The sequence below is a fragment of the Anopheles funestus genome, unplaced genomic scaffold, assembly GCF_943734845.2.
Source record: "Anopheles funestus unplaced genomic scaffold, idAnoFuneDA-416_04 scaffold_284_ctg1, whole genome shotgun sequence".
In the NCBI taxonomy this organism is placed as follows: Eukaryota; Metazoa; Arthropoda; class Insecta; order Diptera; family Culicidae; genus Anopheles; species Anopheles funestus.
Window position 1 is genome coordinate 3,655 of NW_026045240.1, and position 22,970 is coordinate 26,624.

A 22,970-nucleotide genomic window follows, 5' to 3' on the forward strand; every position below is an offset into this window, starting at 1 on the left:
AGTTGGTTGGAAACAACAGATTTCGGTTGAAGTTGATGATTTTGGTCGATGTTGATGGTTTTGGTCGATGTTGATGGTTTTTTTCGAAGTTGGTTTGAAACTACAGATTTCGGTTGAAGTTGATGATTTTGGTCGATGTTGATGGTTTTAGTCAAAGTTGGTTTGAAACAACAGATTTCGGTTGAAGTTGATGATTGTGGTCGATGTTGATGGTTTTAATCAAAGTTGGTTTTAAACAACAGATTTCGGTTGAAGTAGATGATTTTGGTCGATGTTGATGATTTTGGTCGAAGTTGGTTTTAAACAACAGATTTCGGTTGAAGTTGATGATTTTGGTCGATGTGGATGGATTTGTTCGAAGTTGGTTAGAAACAACAGATTTCGGTTGAAGTTGATGATTTTGGTCGATGTTAATGGTTTTGGTCGAAGTTGGTTTTAAACAACAGATTTCGGTTGAAGTTGATGATTTTGGTCGATGTTGATGGATTTGGTCGAAGTTGGTTAGAAACAACAGATTTCGGTTGAAGTTGATGATTTTGGTCGATGTTGATGGTTTTAGTCAAAGTTGGTTTTAAACAACAGATTTCGGTTGAAGTAGATGATTTTGGTCGATGTTGATGGATTTGGTCGAAGTTGGTTTTAAACAACAGGTTTCGGTTGAAGTTGATGATTTTGGTCGATGTTGATGGTTTTGGTCGAAGTTGGTTGGAAAAAACAGATTTCGGTTGAAGTTGATTTTTTTGGTCGATGTTGATGGTTTTGGTCGAAGTTGGTTTTAAACAACAGATTTCGGTTGAAGTTGATGATTTTGGTCGATGTTGATGGATTTGGTCGAAGTTGGTTTTAAACAACAGGTTTCGGTTGAAGTTGATGATTTTGGTCGATGTTGATGGTTTTGGTCGAAGTTGGTTGGAAAAAACAGATTTCGGTTGAAGTTGATTTTTTTGGTCGATGTTGATGGTTTTGGTCGAAGTTGGTTTTAAACAACAGATTTCGGTTGAAGTTGATGATTTTGGTCGATGTTGATGTTTTTGGTCGAAGTTGGTTTTAAACAACAGATTTCGGTTGAAGTTGATTTTTTTGGTCGATGTTGATGGTTTTGGTCGAAGTTGGTTTTAAACAACAGATTTCGGTTGAAGTTGATGATTTTGGTCGATGTTGATGATTTTAGTCGAAGTTGGTTGGAAACAACAGATTTCGGTTGAAGTTGATGATTTTGGTCGATGTTGATGGTTTTGGTCGAAGTTGGTTTTAAACAACAGATTTCGGTTGAAGTTGATGATTTTGGTCGATGTTGATGGTTTTGGTCGATGTTGGTTGGAAACAACAGATTTCGGTTGAAGTTGATGATTTTGGTCGATGTTGATGGTTTTGGTCGAAGTTGGTTTTAAACAACAGATTTCGGTTGAAGTTGATGATTTTGGTCGATGTTGATGTTTTTGGTCGAAGTTGGTTTTAAACAACAGATTTCGGTTGAAGTTGATGATTTTGGTCGATGTTGATGGTTTTGGTCGAAGTTGGTTGGAAACAACAGATTTCGGTTGAAGTTGATGATTTTGGTCGATGTTGATGGTTTTGGTCGAAGTTGGTTTTAAACAACAGATTTCGGTTGAAGTAGATGATTTTGGTCGATGTTGATGATTTTAGTCGAAGTTGGTAGGAAACAACAGATTTCGGTTGAAGTTGATGATTTTGGTCGATGTTGATGGTTTTGGTCGAAGTTGGTTGGAAACAACAGATTTCGGTTGAAGTTGATGGTTTTGGTCGATGTTGATGGTTTTGGTCGAAGTTGGTTTTAAACAACAGATTTCGGTTGAAGTTGATGATTTTGGTCGAGGTTGATGGTTTTGGTCGAAGTTGGTTGGAAACAACAGATTTCGGTTGAAGTTGATGATTTTGGTCGATGTTGATGGTTTTGGTCGAAGTTGGTTTTAAACAACAGATTTCGGTAGAAGTTGATGATTTTGGTCGATGTTGATGATTTTAGTCGAAGTTGGTAGGAAACAACAGATTTCGGTTGAAGTTGATGATTTTGGTCGATGTTGATGGTTTTGGTCGATGTTGGTTGGAAACAACAGATTTCGGTTGAAGTTGATGATTTTGGTCGATGTTGATGGTTTTGGTCGAAGTTGGTTTTAAACAACAGATTTCGGTTGAAGTTGATGATTTTGGTCGATGTTGATGTTTTTGGTCGAAGTTGGTTTTAAACAACAGATTTCGGTTGAAGTTGATTTTTTTGGTCGATGTTGATGGTTTTGGTCGAAGTTGGTTTTAAACAACAGATTTCGGTTGAAGTTGATGATTTTGGTCGATGTTGATGATTTTAGTCGAAGTTGGTTGGAAACAACAGATTTCGGTTGAAGTTGATGATTTTGGTCGATGTTGATGGTTTTGGTCGAAGTTGGTTTTAAACAACAGATTTCGGTTGAAGTTGATGATTTTGGTCGATGTTGATGGTTTTGGTCGATGTTGGTTGGAAACAACAGATTTCGGTTGAAGTTGATGATTTTGGTCGATGTTGATGGTTTTGGTCGAAGTTGGTTTTAAACAACAGATTTCGGTTGAAGTTGATGATTTTGGTCGATGTTGATGTTTTTGGTCGAAGTTGGTTTTAAACAACAGATTTCGGTTGAAGTTGATGATTTTGGTCGATGTTGATGGTTTTGGTCGAAGTTGGTTGGAAACAACAGATTTCGGTTGAAGTTGATGATTTTGGTCGATGTTGATGGTTTTGGTCGAAGTTGGTTTTAAACAACAGATTTCGGTTGAAGTTGATGATTTTGGTCGATGTTGATGGTTATGGTCGAAGTTGGTTTTAAACAACAGATTTCGGTTGAAGTTGATGATTTTGGTCGATGTTGATGGTTTTGGTCGAAGTTGGTTGGAAACAACAGATTTCGGTTGAAGTTGATGGTTTTGGTCGATGTTGATGGTTTTGGTCGAAGTTGGTTTTAAACAACAGATTTCGGTTGAAGTTGATGATTTTGGTCGAGGTTGATGGTTTTGGTCGAAGTTGGTTGGAAACAACAGATTTCGGTTGAAGTTGATGATTTTGGTCGATGTTGATGGTTTTGGTCGAAGTTGGTTTTAAACAACAGATTTCGGTAGAAGTTGATGATTTTGGTCGATGTTGATGATTTTAGTCGAAGTTGGTAGGAAACAACAGATTTCGGTTGAAGTTGATGATTTTGGTCGATGTTGATGGATTTGGTCGAAGTTGGTTGGAAACAACAGATTTCGGTTGAAGTTGATGATTTTAGTCGATGTTGATGGTTTAAGTCGAAGTTGGTTGGAAACAACAGATTTCGGTTGAAGTTGATTGTTGTGAATAACAACGCGTCAGTGTTTTGACTAGAATGCGGTGACAGAATTCATTTGTTTTGGTTAGTTAGCTATAATGTGACAGTTAATTAATCGTAATTAATCGATTATAGCAGACGAATGACACCGGGACGGAACGCCGTGAAAGGAAAAAGGATGGCCGTTAAGGAAAAGGGAATTGTATAAATAGGGGCCAAAAGACGCGCTTTCGGCCTCTTACATTTCAAATACGCGGCAAATAAAGACCAATTTGTGGTCGCTAATAGGTGAACCAACAAAACCTTTTCGAAGTCGCAATCATTTACAACATTCCACAAATTGTTTAACGTTATTCACTAGTCTTATTCACAATCCACGCAATTCGGTCACTCGCGAAGTAAGTGCTATTCGTTCGATCGTATGTAAAGTGTCGGTACGCGCGCGATAAGCCACGAAAAAGTGAACCGTCGGGAAGTGATTTTTTTGTAGACTCGTCCAAAAGTGAAAGAAGTTGTAAAGAAATGGAAGGAGCAAGAGGCTCTAAAAGTGCGAGTGCGGAGCGGCAGTACCAGTCGGAAGCACTCGAGGAGCCTTCAGAAAGGCGTACGGGAACTCGTACACCATCGGTGGACGAAGAGTCCATTAGTTCGAGGAGGACGAATCTTCCCAGCCTGGAGGCCAGAGAGCTCAAGCTGGCGCGGAAGGAGCTTGAGTTGGAGCGGCGAGAACTCGCGCGCGAACGAGAACGCAGCAACCCCAGTTTGCAAGGTGTACCGGATGGTAAGGCGGACAGGATGGAGGGTTGGCTGCGAGACACGGAGCGGCTGGGAGCGACGACGCCAAAACGGACTGCAGCTGCAATGGCGACTGAGGACCGGCGGGTTCATCACCCTTCGACCCTAGTTTCGAGTCCGGACGGGTACGGGACGCGAGTGTTGCAGCCGAGTAGTAGCACGATGGCGGACAACCTACGACGCTGGCGGCCATTCGACGCTACAATGGCCGCGTCACCGCCAGGCTACGATCATACGGTGGCCATCGACCAAGCCGCAGCGCTGGACCAGGAGTATGCTGATTGGCGTCGCGCGGTGGACGAATCACTCGCGACGCACCGTGAGGCCCAGCGTAGGCAGCAGGAGAAGTATGAAGAAGCGGCAACGGGTGAGCGTGGTGTTTCGTTTCAGATGGCCAAGCCGTTGAACGTGACGCTAGGGGACGACATTTTGACTGTCCGTCAAAAGGCAGCGCGCAAAATCGTCAGTAGGGAGCTCCCTACCTTCTCCGGGGTGCCAGAGCAATGGCCGATGTTTTATGCCAGCTACCAGCGATCGTCCGCGGCATGCGGCTTCGACGATCAGGAGAACCTGCTACGGTTGCAGCGAGCCTTGCGTGGACCAGCTCTCGAGGCGGTAGATCACATACTGCTGATGCCCTCGGGGCTGCAGAAGGCGTTGGACATTCTCAGGTCCGAGTACGGAAGGCCGGGACTCATCGTGGAGAGCCTGATCCAAAAGGTGAGGAAAATGCCCGCGCCTAGAGCGGAAAGTCTGGAGACCATAGCAGCCTTCGGGAAGGGCGTGCAGAAGATGTGCGCAACGATTCAAATATCGGGACTGCGACAATATGACTGCGATGTCGCCTTACTCGACGAGCTGGCGGCGAAATTACCCCCGGAACGGCTGCTGGAATGGGCGCGGTACAAGGTGCAATTGCCAGAGGCTACCGTCAGCGAATTCGGCAAGTGGATTGGAGAAATCGCGACGGCTGCCAGGTTAATGGTGAAGGTATCGAAAAAGGGGCCAATACTTATTCGCCGTGAATCACCAAACACTCGACAAGCGCATGTAACCGTACACACAACCGAACCATCTACCAGTCGTGAGTGTAAATTATGTCACGACGCGTGGCACAAACTGGTAGACTGCGAAATGTTCCGGGAGTTATCGTTGTCGGAACGACGCGCATACGTCCGAAACGAGAGCCTATGCGTACGATGTTTAGCAGCGCACCGGGGTGTGTGCTTTATAAAGACGGTGTGTAATATCGAAGGGTGCAAATTACACCATCACGCACTGTTGCACGAGAGAAGTAGCACTACGGGAAGATCAGGCAACGCACACAGCACTAAACACGACACCACACAAGACACTAAACGATGTAACGCACACACAAGCACAGATGGAAACATGCTGCTACGCTATGTACCGGTCATCCTTTACGGCAATAATAAGGAGGTACGGACGTACGCTCTCCTTGATGAAGGGTCGACAGCGACATTTATAGAGCATAGTTTGATCGAAGAGCTCGGTGTTGAGGGCAGACCGGATCCGATGAGTTTGAGGTGGACGGGCGGCACCACACGTCAGGAGGTTGGCTCAGTTCGTGTGGCACTTAGCATCTCAGGCGTGCGCGAAGGGTCCAAGGCGTTCTGTAGCAGATAATATCTAGTATTAAAGTAACAGCTATTACAAAAATCAGACTTTGGGATCGGTATTTAAGAAATAGACAACACAAGTTTGCAACCCAAATCTATAATGACCCACATAAAGTACATGAGTGCAATGCAAGTAGGCTACATACATGTGCTGCGTAAGCATTGGCCACAACCGTGGTAAACGTCAACAGGTAGAACCCGGATGTTTATTTAATAACACCAAATCAAAAATCAAAACTGACCCGCGCAGCGAAGCCCAAAATTGTTTACGAGGCAAAATATGTCCACGCTATGACAAAAACGTTTAAGCGCAAGAAAGTAGGTCAACCCGCGAGGCTCCGCCCAAGAACGACAAAGGCGTCAAACTTAAGCATACTTTTAGAATGATATATAATAAAGTACCGGGCCAAAGTAAGACAGACTTAATCTGGACTTGGCATAGAACGTAACCAATCTGTGTCCGTTTATTTCCAGACCATTGAGTAACGTCTCAATGTGTCCAACGTTCGTAAAGTCAGTAAGATGTATCCGCGCTTCACTAACTTCCACCAAGTGATGGAACGGGAAGAAAGTCCGATGATAAGATAGGTGATAAACAGGTAAGGTCAAAGCCTGTTACATGGCGACCGTGACTTTAATCGGCAATCTTCGGATGGAAAAACTGTCTCATCGAGTGAGTCTATTAAAGAAACACTAAAAGTGCGTAATGTGAACAACAGTGCAGTTATAACCACGTTAAAAATACAGTCGACAATGTGAATCCAAACAATACGCATAGAAGGATGGTGTCAATATTGAGATCCCGAGAAAAAAAAAAGAGACAAAACATTTGCGCCAAACGTGATGATTAGCAAGTGTGCATTAAAAATGCAAAAGTGTAGCAGAAAACAATAAGTGAATTGAAAAATTGACGATACAGCAAATTTTGGCAGTGTACAGTTAACGTGTTACACAGGTAAAAGTGTACCAGAAGTGCATATGTATACCAGAATTGCATAAGCAACACATGTACGTGAAGAAATAAAAATGGGTGGAAAAAACTCTACTCCAACTACGAAAGTGCAAGGAGATAATGATCTTACGATCATTCAAACACAGAATGTACACAGTGAACAGCACGTCAATCACGAACTCAAGTTGAATCTGGTGTTAATAATGGTGACGATTGTGTTAATCATCAAAGTACTAAAAATGGCATACAAGATGGTTTCGCAGCAGGCAGAAAGAAGAGCAATCCAAACATTAACGCTGCCAAAGTGAGTGATAATGAACGAGTGAGAGCGGAAAAGCAAAACAAGGCGAGTGGAAGGCGAGACCACGGCTCACAAATGGTGACCGGCGGGATCCCAAGAGGCAGGAGCCTCCAACGTTGAAGACATCGATCAGGAACCCCACGAAGAGCAGCCGATAAGAAGAAAACAACCAGGCAACATGATCAGCAGATGAATTGCAGAAAATACACCGGCAAGTAAAGGAGTAACTATTAATCAATGCAAAATAGACAGGTATGTCAAAACTAATAGAATTAGTTCAAAAATTACAATATATCCTTAAGAAATTAAACGATAAAACTCAAAAATTAAGAACGAGTAGACTAACACAACTAAAATTGCAAGCTGAGGAATTACATAAGGAGATCCAAAAGGAAATAGAAATAAATAACAGAAAATACGGTATAGAGGAAATAATACAGCTAAAACGCACCGCAAAAAATGCATGGGAAGAAATCTGCTGCAAAATAGAAAACGAATTGATAAACTCGTCGTTAGAAAGTTTAGCCGAGGAAACAGAGATAAAAGAGCAAAAACCTCAGGCAACATTTAAAACAAAAGGAATAAAAATGACTAATTTCGATATAAAATTAGCCACAGGGCTAGTACCCATCTACGATGGATCAGCTGAATTGTTTAGCACCTTCGAAGATGCCTCTAAGTTACTGTTCGAGTTGAACGAACAACACGAAGAAATGCTAGTAAAATTCTTAAGAACTAGATTAACAGGTAAAGCAAGAATAGGATTACCAACATCGATAACAACATTCAAGGAACTATTGGATGATATAAAATTAAGGTGTGAAGAGAAAACTAATCCGGACAAAGTAATAGCAAAACTTAGAGCAATAAAATCCGGAGATACTCAAAAGATTTGCAATGAAGTAGAATTGTTGACAGCAAAGTTAAAGGTAATTTACTTAGAACAAGGAATCCCAGAAAAAGTGGCAAACGACATGATCGTGAAAAAAGGAATAGATACTCTAAAGGAGAAGATCACTAATGCGGAAACAAAAACGCTTCTGAAGGCAGGAACATTTACGACCATAACAGACGTTACACAAAAAGTAATGGAAAACGAGGGTGATGAGACTAACAAGCATGTTTTCAATGTTAGAATGCCTGACAAACCATACACTAGGAATAACACTTACAATAACAACACAAATCACAGATACAACAAATACAAACAAAACTACGCGTATCACCAGAAGCGAGTTACTAACAACTACAACGACAGAAACAGGTACAATTCAGATAATAGGCCACAACAAAATTATAGGGCAAACCCACAAAACACTAGAAATCAAAACTGGCGAACAAATAATAATCGCCGTATTTACCAAACGTCAGTACAAGCACAGGGAAACAATTTTTTAGATCAACCCATGTCGTCCCAAATCAACGACATATATTTGCAATAAATTTAACGGGAGCAGACTACATCAAATTAAAAATACAGGCTACGGATGACGCATATTGCATCTTAATGGTAGATACAGGTGCATCAGTATCGCTACTGAAGACAACATGTACTGAAGTGTACATCTAAAAATAGTACACTCTGATAACGATTTATCTCTTCCAGAACAATCAGTAAGCATGGAAGAACTAAGTGCAAGGTATACTCATCTGAGGGGATTGCCTGTCGCCTCGTACTACAAGGCAAGACCCCGTATCCTGATTGGCGTGGACAACTGGGGCCTAGGCAGGCCTCTCAAGTACGCCGAAGGTGGGAGTAGAGAGCCGCTCGCTACGAAGACGAAGCTAGGTTGGACCGTTTTCGGGGCACGCGGTGGATCGTCACGTGGAGAAGCAGTTCGTAGCTGCTATCATGTGTGCATATGCGATGGTGTTTCGAGTGACCATTTATACAACGCATTGAAGACACATTACGCTATTGAATCGCTGGGAATTAGTAGCACAAAGACCGTTATTCCGAAGGAAAATGAAAGGGCCAATGCAATCCTTGCATCGGAAACCCGATTGCTGGATAACCGTTACCAAACAGCCTTACTGTGGAAATACGACGACGTACGGCTGCCGTGTAACAGAAACATGGCTTTGAGAAGATATACGGGCCTAAGAAAAAAGATGGAGAAAGATCCCGAATTAGCGAACGCTATCACCCAAAAGATGAAGGACTACGAGGCGAAGGGCTACATCCGCCGAATGAACGAGAGTGAGGTTGCTAAACGGAAGCCCAGAGACTGGTTCTTGCCAATTTTCCCAGTCTTCAACGTCAATAAGCCAGGGAAACTCCGAATGGTGTTCGACGCTGCCGCACAGCTCCAAGGAGTTAGTCTAAACAGTTTCCTCCTCACAGGGCCGGACCAGTTGGTGGGATTGGTCGCAGTACTCTACAAATTTCGTGAGTTCCGTGTAGCAGTAACGGGAGACATCCGCGAGATGTTTTTCCAAGTACGTATGAAACCAGCAGACCAACGTAGCCAATTATTCTTCTGGGATGACGGGAGCAGTCCAAACAGGCCACCGAATATCTACGCAGTCTCCGTCATGACATTTGGAGCTGCTTGTTCTCCTGGTAGTGCTCACTACGTGAAGAATATCAACGCGGATAGGTTCGCTGAAAGGTTTCCCCGAGCTTCACAGTGCATAAAGTACGAACACTACGTAGATGACATGCTGTCCAGCGTCGAGACGGAGGAGGAAGCAGTAACGTTAGCAGAAGACGTTAAACACGTACATGCACAAGGTGGGTTCGAGATCCGGAACTGGTTATCCAATTCCAGGGAGGTAGTTAAGCGCTTGCGAAGCGCAGCCAACGACCAAACAAGCATCGAAATGTGTGCCGAACAAGGCACGGAAAAGGTATTGGGAATGTGGTGGAACACGGAGGATGACACATTCACCTTTCGACTCAGCCCGAAGAACGACCAGGAGCAATTGGCTGGAACCAAGATGCCCACAAAACGTGAAGTACTTCGAACGCTGATGGTCATATATGATCCTCTAGGTCTGATTGGACACTTTCTGATGTTTCTGAAAGTCTTACTGCAAGATCTGTGGCGCTCCCGTCTAGGATGGGATGATACTCTGGAGGGCGACGTCGCGAAGAAATGGTTGAAATGGGTAGCAGTACTGCCTGACCTGCAAAAGACTACCGTTAGAAGATGTTATCGAGAATTATCGTCGCACAGCGTCAACAACATACAACTGCACATATTTTGCGACGCCAGTCAAAGCGGTATGGCAGCGGTAGCTTACCTGCGATTCGAAGAAAATGGCATAATAGAGTGCGCACTGGTCGGCTCGAAAACACGTGTAGCGCCGATTAAATATCTGTCCATTCCAAGGCTCGAGCTGCAAGCCGCATTAATAGGGGCTCGCTTCGCCAGGCACATAGCAGACGAGCATCGTTTAAGCATCACCAAAAGGATATTTTGGACCGATTCGAGAAACGTCGTTAGCTGGATCAGGTCCGACCATAGGCGATATTCCCCATTTGTTGCATTTCGGGTAAGCGAATTGATCGAATCCACTAACACGGAAGAATGGCATTGGCTATCAACCAAGCTAAACGTCGCGGATGACGCGACCAAATGGCAGGCGATTCCGGAAATGGGGCCGTCGGGACGATGGTTTCGTGGGCCGGAGTTCATCTGGCAACCAGAAGGAGAGTGGCCGATAAACAACGCCGATGCCGGAGAGACGGTCGAGGAAGCTCGGCAAGTAATCCTGCACCACACAATAGACGATTATCTGGTTGACTTCACACGGTTTTCGCGATGGAAAACGCTCCTGAGAACAGTCGGATACGTCATACGGTACGTAGAAACTCTACGGCGCAAGGTCCGACAGCTTGAAGTACCAAAGGGGCCACTAACGCAGGAGGAACTATCGACAGCGGAACGAACAATATTCATCGTCGTCCAAATGGTAGAGTTTGGGAGTGATGTGAAGCGCATGAAGAACACCACCGACAGGAAGTATCCATGGACGAAACCGCTGAAAAGGGAAAGCAAACTATATAAGCTTTGTCCCATTTTAGATGAACATGGTGTGCTTAGAGTACACGGGCGTATTAACCACTACCTTTTTGATGAGTCACTTCAGAGACCGGTAATCCTCCCGAGGCGGCACCATGTCACAGACCTTATTATACAGGATTTCCATGAAAGGTACTGTCATCAGAACCATAGGACGGTGGTAAACCAACTACAGGCGAAGTTCCACATACCGAAGGTTCGGGTAGAATTCAACCGCGTGCGACGCCTGTGTCAGTGGTGCAAGATCCGCGATGCAGCGCCAAACCCGCCGATAATGGGGAGCATCCCTTTCCAAAGGCTTGCAGTTTCGCAAAGGCCTTTCACCTACACCGGGCTGGACTATTTTGGACCGATACATGTCACCGTTGGACGTCGCCATGAGAAACGGTGGGGAGCGATCTTCACCTGCCTGACAACGCGAGCGATTCATTTGGAGGTAGTCCACACGCTTACAACAGCCTCCTGTATTCTGGCGATCCGCCGATTCGTCGCGAGACGTGGATCACCACGTGAGATCATCAGTGACCAGGGCACTAATTTCGTCGGAGCAGCGCGAGAGCTACGAGAAGCCTTGAAGGACGTCGACACGGATGCGTTAATGGAGAGGTTTTCGAGTCCGGTGATGAAGTGGACTTTCAACCCACCATCCGCGCCTCACTTTGGTGGATGTTGGGAGCGTCTGGTGCAATCGGTCAAGAAGGCGCTAAGCAGCCTGGATTTACCCAAAACTCCGAGTGATGAGCAGCTGATATCAACCCTAACGGAAATCGAACTAATTATTAATTGCAGACCACTGACGTACATACCTTTAGAAGACGAGATGGACTCTCCGATAACGCCAAACCACCTCCTGTTGGGTAGCTCGGACGGAGCTAAGCCAGAAGCGTTCCTGGATGATTCGCCGGCAGCTGTAAAGGCATCGTGGTGTGCTGCACAACGTAACGCGCAGCTATTCTGGAAGAAGTGGACCGAAGACTACTTGCCAACGTTAACCCGGCGAACGAAGTGGTTCGAACCTGTAAAACCAATCGCAGTCGGCGACATAGTGTTGATTATCGACGGAAACCTACCTCGTAGTTGCTATCCGAAGGGACGCGTAATCGCAATAGTTCAGGCAAAAGACGGTCAGGTTAGACGCGCGACGGTACAGACTAACAGCGGTACAATCGAACGACCCGCTACTAAAATCGCAGTGTTAGACGTAAAAACGCGGAGGGATTAAGCGGTAACCAAAGAGAAAATTCAGTATTAGAGACCGCGTGGTCTACAATGACGTTCGTTAAGTGAAGCACCGGGTTGCTGCACTGGAGGGGAGTATGTTGTGAATAACAACGCGTCATTGTTTTGATTCGAATGCGGTGACAGAATTCACTTGTTTTGGTTAGACAAATGTGACAGTTAATTAATCGTAATTAATCGATTATAGCAGACGAATGACACCGGGACGGAACGCCGTGAAAGGAAAAAGGATGGCCGTTAAGGAAAAGGGAATTGTATAAATAGGGGCCAAAAGACGCGCTTTCGGCCTCTTACATTTCAAATACGCGGCAAATAAAGACCAATTTGTGGTCGCTAATAGGTGAACCAACAAAACCTTTTTGAAGTCGCAATCATTTACAACATTAGGTTTTTTAGAAAAAGTTAGTTTTGGTAAAAGTTAGGTTTTTTCGAAAAAGTTAGTTTTGGTATAAATTAGGTTTTTTCGAAAAAGTTAGGTTTTTTCGAAAAAGTTAATTTTGGTATAAGTTAGGTTTTTAAGAAAAAGTTAGTTTTGGTAAAAGTTAGGTTTTTTAGAAAAAGTTAGTTTTGGTAAAAGTTAGGTTTTTTCGAAAAAGTTAGTTTTGGTAAAAGTTAGGTTTTTTAGAAAAAGTTAGGTTTTTTAGAAAAAGTTAGTTTTGGTTTAAGTTAGGTTTTTTCGAAAAAGTTAGTTTTGGTAAAAGTTAGGTTTTTTCGAAAAAGTTAGGTTTTTAAGAAAAAGTTAGTTTTGGTATAAGTCAGGATTTTTCGAAAAAGTTAGTTTTGGTAAAAGTTAGGTTTTTTCGAAAAAGTTAGGTTTTTTCGAAAAAGTTAGTTTTGGTAAAAGTTAGGTTTTTTCGAAAAAGTTAGGTTTTTTAGAAAATGTTAGTTTTGGTATAAGTTAGGTTTTTTCGAAAAAGTTAGTTTTGGTAAAAGTAAGGTTTTTTCGAAAAAGTTGGGTTTTTTCGAAAAAGTTAGTTTTGGTAAAAGTTAGGTTTTTTCGAAAAAGTTAGTTTTGGTAAAAGTTAGGTTTTTTCGAAAAAGTTAGGTTTTTAGAAAATGTTAGTTTTGGTATAAGTTAGGTTTTTTCGAAAAAGTTAGTTTTGGTAAAAGTTAGGTTTTTTCGAAAAAGTTGGTTTTGGTAAAAGTTAGGTTTTTTAGAAAAAGTTAGGTTTTTTAGAAAAAGTTAGTTTTGGTATAAGTTAGGTTTTTTCGAAAAAGTTAGTTTTGGTATAAGTTAGGTTTTTTCGAAAAAGTTAGTTTTGGTAAAAGTTAGGTTTTTTAGAAAAAGTTAGGTTTTTTAGAAAAAGTTAGTTTTGGTATAAGTTAGGTTTTTTAGAAAAAGTTAGTTTTGGTAAAAGTTAGGTTTTTTAGAAAAAGTTAGGTTTTTTAGAAAAAGTTAGTTTTGGTAAAAGTTAGGTTTTTTAGAAAAAGTTAGGTTTTTTCGAAAAAGTTAGTTTTGGTAAAAGTTAGGTTTTTTCGAAAAAGTTAGGTTTTTTCGAAAAAGTTAGTTTTGGTATAAGTTAGGTTTTTTAGAAAAAGTTAGTTTTGGTAAAAGTTAGGTTTTCTCGAAAAAGTTAGGTTTTTTCGAAAAAATTAGTTTTGGTATAATTTAGGTTTTTTCGAAAAAGTTAGGTTTTTTCGTAAAAGTTAGTTTTGGTATAAGTTAGGTTTTTTAGAAAAAGTTAGGTTTTTTCGAAAAAGTTAGTTTTGGTATAAGTTAGGTTTTTTAGAAAAAGTTAGTTTTGGTATAAGTTAGGTTTTTTCGAAAAAGTTAGTTTTGGTAAAAGTTAGGTTTTTTCGAAAAAGTTAGTTTTGGTAAAAGTTAGGTTTTTTAGAAAAAGTTAGGTTTTTTAGAAAAAGTTAGTTTTGGTATAAGTTAGGTTTTTTCGAAAAAGTTAGTTTTGGTATAAGTGAGGTTTTTTCGAAAAAGTTAGTTTTGGTAAAAGTTAGGTTTTTTCGAAAAAGTTAGTTTTGGTAAAAGTTAGGTTTTTTAGAAAAAGTTAGGTTTTTTAGAAAAAGTTAGTTTTGGTATAAGTTAGGTTTTTTCGAAAAAGTTAGTTTTGGTATAAGTTAGGTATTTTCGAAAAAGTTAGGTTTTTTGGAAAAAGTTAGTTTTGGTATAAGTTAGGTTTTTTAGAAAAAGTTAGTTTTGGTAAAAGTTAGGTTTTCTCCATAAAGTTAGGTTTTTTCGAAAAAGTTAGTTTTGGTATAAGTTAGGTTTTTAAGAAAAAGTTAGTTTTGGTAAAAGTTAGGTTTTTTCGAAAAAGTTAGGTTTTTTCGAAAAAGTTAGTTTTGGTAAAAATTAGGTTTTTTAGAAAAAGTTAGGTTTATTAGAAAAAGTTAGTTTTGGTATAAGTTAGGTTTTTTCGAAAAAGTTAGTTTTGGTAAAAGTTAGGTTTTTTAGAAAAAGTTAGGTTTATTAGAAAAAGTTAGTTTTGGTATAAGTTAGGTTTTTTCGAAAAAGTTAGTTTTGGTAAAAGTTAGGTTTTTTCCGAAAAAGTTAGTTTTGGTATAAGTTAGGTTTTTTCGAAAAAGTTAGGTTTTTTCGAAAAAGTTAGTTTTGGTATTAGTTAGGTTTTTTAGAAAAAGTTAGTTTTGGTATAAGTTAGGTTTTTTCGAAAAAGTTAGTTTTGGTAAAAGTTAGGTTTTTTCGAAAAAGTTAGTTTTGGTAAAAGTTAGGTTTTTTAGAAAAAGTTAGGTTTTTTAGAAAAAGTTAGTTTTGGTATAAGTTAGGTTTTTTTCGAAAAAGTTAGTTTTGGTATAAGTTAGGTTTTTTCGAAAAAGTTAGTTTTGGTAAAAGTTAGGTTTTTTCGAAAAAGTTAGTTTTGGTAAAAGTTAGGTTTTTTAGAAAAAGTTAGGTTTTTTAGAAAAAGTTAGTTTTGGTATAAGTTAGGTTTTTTCGAAAAAGTTAGTTTTGGTAAAAGTTAGGTTTTTTCGAAAAAGTTAGGTTTTTAAGAAAAAGTTAGTTTTGGTATAAGTCAGGATTTTTCGAAAAAGTTAGTTTTGGTAAAAGTTAGGTTTTTTCGAAAAAGTTAGGTTTTTTCGAAAAAGTTAGTTTTGGTAAAAGTTAGGTTTTTTCGAAAAAGTTAGGTTTTTTAGAAAATGTTAGTTTTGGTATAAGTTAGGTTTTTTCGAAAAAGTTAGTTTTGGTAAACGTAAGGTTTTTTCGAAAAAGTTAGGTTTTTTCGAAAAAGTTAGTTTTGGTAAAAGTTAGGTTTTTTCGAAAAAGTTAGGTTTTTTAGAAAATGTTAGTTTTGGTATAAGTTAGGTTTTTTCGAAAAAGTTAGTTTTGGTAAAAGTTAGGTTTTTTCGAAAAAGTTAGTTTTGGTAAAAGTAAGGTTTTTTAGAAAAAGTTAGGTTTTTTAGAAAAAGTTAGTTTTGGTATAAGTTAGGTTTTTTCGAAAAAGTTAGTTTTGGTATAAGTTAGGTTTTTTCGAAAAAGTTAGTTTTGGTAAAAGTTAGGTTTTTTCGAAAAAGTTGGTTTTGGTAAAAGTTAGGTTTTTTAGAAAAAGTTAGTTTTGGTAAAAGTTAGGTTTTTTAGAAAAAGTTAGGTTTTTTCGAAAAAGTTAGTTTTGGTAAAAGTTAGGTTTTTTCGAAAAAGTTAGTTTTGGTAAAAGTAAGGTTTTTTAGAAAAAGTTAGGTTTTTTCGAAAAAGTTAGTTTTGGTATAAGTTAGGTTTTTTCGAAAAAGTTAGTTTTGGTATAAGTGAGGTTTTTTCGAAAAAGTTAGTGTTGGTATAAGTTAGGTTTATTAGAAAAAGTTAGTTTTGGTAAAAATTAGGTTTTTTAGAAAAAGTTAGTTTTGGTAAAAGTTGGGTTTTCTCGAAAAAGTTAGGTTTTTTCGAAAAAGTTAGTTTTGGTATGAGTTAGGTTTTTTCGAAAAAGTTAGGTTTTTTAGAAAATGTTAGTTTTGGTATAAGTTAGGTTTTTTCGAAAAAGTTAGTTTTGGTAAAAGTAAGGTTTTTTCGAAAAAGTTAGGTTTTTTCGAAAAAGTTAGTTTTGGTAAAAGTTAGGTTTTTTCGAAAAAGTTAGGTTTTTTAGAAAATGTTAGTTTTGGTATAAGTTAGGTTTTTTCGAAAAAGTTAGTTTTGGTAAAAGTTAGGTTTTTTCGAAAAAGTTAGTTTTGGTAAAAGTAAGGTTTTTTAGAAAAAGTTAGGTTTTTTAGAAAAAGTTAGTTTTGGTATAAGTTAGGTTTTTTCGAAAAAGTTAGTTTTGGTATAAGTTAGGTTTTTTCGAAAAAGTTAGTTTTGGTAAAAGTTAGGTTTTTTCGAAAAAGTTGGTTTTGGTAAAAGTTAGGTTTTTTAGAAAAAGTTAGTTTTGGTAACAGTTAGGTTTTTTAGAAAAAGTTAGGTTTTTTCGAAAAAGTTAGTTTTGGTAAAAGTTAGGTTTTTTCGAAAAAGTTAGTTTTGGTAAAAGTAAGGTTTTTTAGAAAAAGTTAGGTTTTTTCGAAAAAGTTAGTTTTGGTTTAAGTTAGGTTTTTTCGAAAAAGTTAGTTTTGGTATAAGTGAGGTTTTTTCGAAAAAGTTAGTGTTGGTATAAGTTAGGTTTATTAGAAAAAGTTAGTTTTGGTAAAAGTTAGGTTTTTTAGAAAAAGTTAGTTTTGGTAAAAGTTGGGTTTTCTCGAAAAAGTTAGGTTTTTTCGAAAAAGTTAGTTTTGGTATGAGTTAGGTTTTTTCGAAAAAGTTAGTTTTGGTATAAGTAAGGTTTTTTCGAAAAAGTTAGTTTTGGTATAAGTAAGGTTTTTTAGAAAAAGTTAGGTTTTTTCGAAAAAGTTAGTTTTGGTAAAAGTTAGGTTTTTTCGAAAAATTTAGTTTTGGTAAAAGTTAGGTTTTTAAGAAAAAGTTAGGTTTATTAGAAAAAGTTAGTTTTGGTATAAGTTAGGTTTTTTCGAAAAAGTTAGTTTTGGTATAAGTGAGGTTTTTTCGAAAAAGTTAGTTTTGGTAAAAGTTAGGTTTTTCGAAAAAGTTAGTTTTGGTAAAAGTTAGGTTTTTTAGAAAAAGTTAGGTTTTTTAGAAAAAGTTAGTTTTGGTATAAGTTAGGTTTTTTCGAAAAAGTTAGTTTTGGTAAAAGTTAGGTATTTTCGAAAAAGTTAGGTTTTTTGGAAAAAGTTAGTTTTGGTATAAGTTAGGTTTTTTCGAAAAAGTTAGTTTTGGTAAAAGTTAGGTTTTCTCCATAAAGTTAGGTTTTTTCGAAAAAGTTAGTTTTGGTATAAGTTAGGTTTTTAAGAAAAAGTTAGTTTTGGTAAAAGTGAGGTTTTTTCGAAAAAGTTAGGTTTTTTCGAAAAAGTTAGTTTTGGTAAAAATTAGGTTTTTTAGAAAAAGTTAGGTTTATTAGAAAAAGTTAGTTTTGGTATAAGTTAGGTTTTTTCGAAAAAGTTAGTTTTGGTAAAAGTTAGGTTTTTTAGAAAAAGTTAGGTTTATTAGAAAAAGTTAGTTTTGGTATAAGTTAGGTTTTTTCGAAAAAGTTAGTTTTGGTAAAAGTTAGGTTTTTTCGAAAAAGTTAGGTTTTTTCGAAAAAGTTAGTTTTGGTAAAAGTTAGGTTTTTTCGAAAAAGTTAGGTTTTTTAGAAAATGTTAGTTTTGGTATAAGTTAGGTTTTTTCGAAAAAGTTAGTTTTGGTAAAAGTAAGGTTTTTTCGAAAAAGTTAGGTTTTTTCGAAAAAGTTAGTTTTGGTAAAAGTTAGGTTTTTTCGAAAAAGTTAGGTTTTTTAGAAAATGTTAGTTTTGGTATAAGTTAGGTTTTTTCGAAAAAGTTAGTTTTGGTAAAAGTTAGGTTTTTTCGAAATAGTTAGTTTTGGTAAAAGTAAGGTTTTTTAGAAAAAGTTAGGTTTTTTAGAAAAAGTTAGTTTTGGTATAAGTTAGGTTTTTTCGAAAAAGTTAGTTTTGGTAAAAGTTAGGTTTTTTCGAAAAAGTTGGTTTTGGTAAAAGTTAGGTTTTTTAGAAAAAGTTAGTTTTGGTAAAAGTTAGGTTTTTTAGAAAAAGTTAGGTTTTTTCGAAAAAGTTAGTTTTGGTAAAAGTTAGGTTTTTTCGAAAAAGTTAGTTTTGGTAAAAGTAAGGTTTTTTAGAAAAAGTTAGGTTTTTTCGAAAAAGTTAGTTTTGGTATAAGTTAGGTTTTTTAGAAAAAGTTAGTTTTGGTAAAAGTTGGGTTTTCTCGAAAAAGTTAGGTTTTTTCGAAAAAGTTAGTTTTGGTATGAGTTAGGTTTTTTCGAAAAAGTTAGTTTTGGTATAAGTAAGGTTTTTTCGAAAAAGTTAGTTTTGGTATAAGTAAGGTTTTTTAGAAAAAGTTAGGTTTTTTCGAAAAAGTTAGTTTTGGTAAAAGTTAGGTTTTTTCGAAAAAGTTAGTTTTGGTAAAAGTTAGGTTTTTTAGAAAAAGTTAGGTTTATTAGAAAAAGTTAGTTTTGGTATAAGTTAGGTTTTTTCGAAAAAGTTAGTTTTGGTAAAAGTTAGGTTTTTCGAAAAAGTTAGTTTTGGTAAAAGTTAGGTTTTTTAGAAAAAGTTAGGTTTTTTAGAAAAAGTTAGTTTTGGTATAAGTTAGGTTTTTTCGAAAAAGTTAGTTTTGGTACAAGTTAGGTATTTTCGAAAAAGTTAGGTTTTTTGGAAAAAGTTAGTTTTGGTATAAGTTAGGTTTTTTCGAAAAAGTTAGTTTTGGTAAAAGTTAGGTTTTCTCCATAAAGTTAGGTTTTTTCGAAAAAGTTAGTTTTGGTATGAGTTAGGTTTTTTCGAAAAAGTTAGTTTTGGTATAAGTAAGGTTTTTTCGAAAAAGTTAGTTTTGGTATAAGTAAGGTTTTTTAGAAAAAGTTAGGTTTTTAAGAAAAAGTTAGTTTTGGTAAAAGTTAGGTTTTTTCGAAAAAGTTAGTTTTGGTAAAAATTAGGTTTTTTAGAAAAAGTTAGGTTTATTAGAAAAAGTTAGTTTTGGTATAAGTTAGGTTTTTTCGAAAAAGTTAGTTTTGGTAAAAGTTAGGTTTTTTAGAAAAAGTTAGGTTTATTAGAAAAAGTTAGTTTTGGTATAAGTTAGGTTTTTTCGAAAAAGTTAGTTTTGGTAAAAATTAGGTTTTTTCGAAAAAGTTAGTTTTGGTATAAGTAAGGTTTTTTAGAAAAAGTTAGTTTTTTTCGAAAAAGTTAGTTTTGGTATAAGTTAGGATTTTTAGAAAAAGTTAGTTTTGGTATAAGTTAGGTTTTTTCGAAAAAGTTAGTTTTGGTAAAAGTTAGGTTTTTTCGAAAAAGTTAGTTTTTGTAAAAGTTAGGTTTTTTAGAAAAAGTTAGGTTTTTTAGAAAAAGTTAGTTTTGGTATAAGTTAGGTTTTTTCGAAAAAGTTAGTTTTGGTATAAGTTAGGTTTTTTCCAAAAAGTTAGTTTTGGTAAAAGTTAGGTTTTTTCGAAAAAGTTAGTTTTGGTAAAAGTTAGGTTTTTTAGAAAAAGTTAGGTTTTTTAGAAAAAGTTAGTTTTGGTATAAGTTAGGTTTTTTCGAAAAAGTTAGTTTTGGTAAAAGTTAGGTTTTTTCGAAAAAGTTAGGTTTTTAAGAAAAAGTTAGTTTTGGTATAAGTCAGGATTTTTCGAAAAAGTTAGTTTTGGTAAAAGTTAGGTTTTTTCGAAAAAGTTAGGTTTTTTCGAAAAAGTTAGTTTTGGTAAAAGTTAGGTTTTTTCGAAAAAGTTAGGTTTTTTAGAAAATGTTAGTTTTGGTATAAGTTAGGTTTTTTCGAAAAAGTTAGTTTTGGTAAAAGTAAGGTTTTTTCGAAAAAGTTAGATTTTTTCGAAAAAGTTAGTTTTGGTAAAAGTTAGGTTTTTTCGAAAAAGTTAGTTTTGGTAAAAGTTAGGTTTTTTCGAAAAAGTTAGGTTTTTTAGAAAATGTTAGTTTTGGTATAAGTTAGGTTTTTTCGAAAAAGTTAGTTTTGGTAAAAGTTAGGTTTTTTCGAAAAAGTTGGTTTTGGTAAAAGTTAGGTTTTTTAGAAAAAGTTAGTTTTGGTAAAAGTTAGGTTTTTTAGAAAAAGTTTGGTTTTTCGAAAAAGTTAGTTTTGGTAAAAGTTAGGTTTTTTCGAAAAAGTTAGGTTTTTTAGAAAATGTTAGTTTTGGTATAAGTTAGGTTTTTTCGAAAAAGTTAGTTTTGGTAAAAGTTAGGTTTTTTCGAAAAAGTTAGTTTTGGTAAAAGTAAGGTTTTTTAGAAAAAGTTAGGTTTTTTAGAAAAAGTTAGTTTTGGTATAAGTTAGGTTTTTTCGAAAAAGTTAGTTTTGGTATAAGTTAGGTTTTTTCGAAAAAGTTAGTTTTGGTAAAAGTTAGGTTTTTTCGAAAAAGTTGGTTTTGGTAAAAGTTAGGTTTTTTAGAAAAAGTTAGGTTTTTTAGAAAAAGTTAGTTTTGGTATAAGTTAGGTTTTTTCGAAAAAGTTAGTTTTGGTAAAAGTTAGGTATTTTCGAAAAAGTTAGGTTTTTTGGAAAAAGTTAGTTTTGGTATAAGTTAGGTTTTTTCGAAAAAGTTAGTTTTGGTAAAAATTAGGTTTTTTAGAAAAAGTTAGGTTTATTAGAAAAAGCCAGTTTTGGTATAAGTTAGGTTTTTTCGAAAAAGTTAGTTTTGGTATGAGTTAGGTTTTTTCGAAAAAGTTAGTTTTGGTAAAAGTTAGGTTTTTTCGAAAAAGTTAGTTTTGGTATAAGTAAGGTTTTTTAGAAAAAGTTAGTTTTTTTCGAAAAAGTTAGTTTTGGTATAAGTTAGGATTTTTAGAAAAAGTTAGTTTTGGTATAAGTTAGGTTTTTTCGAAAAAGTTAGTTTTGGTAAAAGTTAGGTTTTTTCGAAAAAGTTAGTTTTGGTAAAAGTTAGGTTTTTTAGAAAAAGTTAGGTTTTTTAGAAAAAGTTAGTTTTGGTATAAGTTAGGTTTTTTCGAAAAAGTTAGTTTTGGTATAAGTTAGGTTTTTTCGAAAAAGTTAGTTTTTGTAAAAGTTAGGTTTTTTCGAAAAAGTTAGTTTTGGTAAAAGTTAGGTTTTTTAGAAAAAGTTAGGTTTTTTAGAAAAAGTTAGTTTTGGTATAAGTTAGGTTTTTTCGAAAAAGTTAGTTTTGGTAAAAGTTAGGTTTTTTCGAAAAAGTTAGGTTTTTAAGAAAAAGTTAGTTTTGGTATAAGTCAGGATTTTTCGAAAAAGTTAGTTTTGGTAAAAGTTAGGTTTTTTCGAAAAAGTTAGGTTTTTTCGAAAAAGTTAGTTTTGGTAAAAGTTAGGTTTTTTCGAAAAAGTTAGGTTTTTTAGAAAATGTTAGTTTTGGTATAAGTTAGGTTTTTTCGAAAAAGTTAGTTTTGGTAAAAGTAAGGTTTTTTCGAAAAAGTTAGGTTTTTTCGAAAAAGTTAGTTTTGGTAAAAGTTAGGTTTTTTCGAAAAAGTTAGTTTTGGTAAAAGTTAGGTTTTTTCGAAAAAGTTAGGTTTTTTAGAAAATGTTAGTTTTGGTATAAGTTAGGTTTTTTCGAAAAAGTTAGTTTTGGTAAAAGTTAGGTTTTTTCGAAAAAGTTGGTTTTGGTAAAAGTTAGGTTTTTTAGAAAAAGTTAGTTTTGGTAAAAGTTAGGTTTTTTAGAAAAAGTTTGGTTTTTTCGAAAAAGTTAGTTTCGGTAAAAGTTAGGTTTTTTCGAAAAAGTTAGTTTTGGTAAAAGTAAGGTTTTTTAGAAAAAGTTAGGTTTTTTCGAAAAAGTTAGTTTTGGTAAAAGTTAGGTTTTTTCGAAAAAGTTAGGTTTTTTCGAAAAAGTTAGTTTTGGTATAAGTTAGGTTTTTTAGAAAAAGTTAGTTTTGGTAAAAGTTGGGTTTTCTCGAAAAAGTTAGGTTATTTCGAAAAAGTTAGTTTTGGTATAAGTTAGGTTTTTTCGAAAAAGTTAGTTTTGTTAAAAGTTTGGTTTTTTCGAAAAAGTTAGTTTTGGTATAAGTAAGGTTTTTTAGAAAAAGTTAGGTTTTTTCGAAAAAGTTAGTTTTGGTATAAGTTAGGTTTTTTCGAAAAAGTTAGTTTTGGTATAAATTAGGTTTTTTTGAAAAAGTTAGGTTTTTTGGAAAAAGTTAGTTTTGGTAAAAGTAAGGTTTTTTAGAAAAAGTTAGGTTTTTTCGAAAAAGTTAGTTTTGGTAAAAGTTAGGTTTTTTCGAAAAAGTTAGGTTTTTTCGAAAAAGTTAGTTTTGGTATAAGTTAGGTTTTTTAGAAAAAGTTAGTTTTGGTAAAAGTTGGGTTTTCTCGAAAAAGTTAGGTTTTTTCGAAAAAGTTAGTTTTGGTATAAGTTAGGTTTTTTCGAAAAAGTTAGTTTTGGTAAAAGTTTGGTTTTTTCGAAAAAGTTAGTTTTGGTATAAGTAAGGTTTTTCAGAAAAAGTTAGGTTTTTTCGAAAAAGTTAGTTTTGGTATAAGTTAGGTTTTTCGAAAAAGTTAGTGTTGGTATAAATTAGGTTTTTTCGAAAAAGTTAGGTTTTTTGGAAAAAGTTAGTTTTGGTAAAAGTTAGGTTTTCTCCATAAAGTTAGGTTTTTTCGAAAAAGTTAGTTTTGGTATAAGTTAGGTTTTTAAGAAAAAGTTAGTTTTGGTAAAAGTTAGGTTTTTTCGAAAAAGTTAGGTTTTTTCGAAAAAGTTAGTTTTGGTAAAAATTAGGTTTTTTAGAAAAAGTAAGGTTTATTAGAAAAAGTTAGATTTGGTATAAGTTAGGTTTTTAAGAAAAAGTTAGTTTTGGTAAAAGTTAGGTTTTTTCGAAAAAGTTAGGTTTTTTCGAAAAAGTTAGTGTTGGTAAA

The 22,970-nt window shown here is 35.7% G+C and overlaps 2 protein-coding genes and 1 long non-coding RNA gene across 5 annotated transcripts; all 3 read left to right on the top strand.

The window, feature by feature from the left end:
- The first annotated feature begins 1,031 nt into the window (after nucleotides 1–1,031).
- Nucleotides 1,032–3,319, top strand: LOC125774275 (uncharacterized). Of its 3 annotated transcripts, none has more exons than XR_007420733.1 (3): nucleotides 1,032–1,633; nucleotides 1,838–1,973; nucleotides 2,994–3,319. It is a non-coding gene; the product is annotated as an uncharacterized LOC125774275 (long non-coding RNA). The 3 variants fall into 3 exon arrangements; XR_007420735.1 differs by having other exon boundaries at nucleotides 1,032–1,565; nucleotides 2,994–3,316; XR_007420734.1 differs by having other exon boundaries at nucleotides 1,033–1,633; nucleotides 1,838–1,905; nucleotides 2,994–3,318.
- Nucleotides 3,320–7,125: 3,806 nt separating this feature from the next.
- On the top strand, nucleotides 7,126–8,429 carry LOC125774273 (uncharacterized). The gene has a single exon (XM_049444532.1). It carries the CDS (start codon nucleotides 7,242–7,244, stop codon nucleotides 8,427–8,429), a length of 1,188 nt encoding a protein of 395 aa, XP_049300489.1. The 5' UTR covers nucleotides 7,126–7,241.
- A 178-nt stretch (nucleotides 8,430–8,607) lies between these two features.
- Nucleotides 8,608–12,144, top strand: LOC125774274 (uncharacterized; the record flags this gene model as incomplete). Its single annotated transcript, XM_049444533.1, has 1 exon — nucleotides 8,608–12,144. A coding segment is annotated over exon 1 (3,537 nt), but the record flags the coding sequence as incomplete, so codon positions are not given.
- Between the last annotated feature and the right edge of the window lie 10,826 nt (nucleotides 12,145–22,970).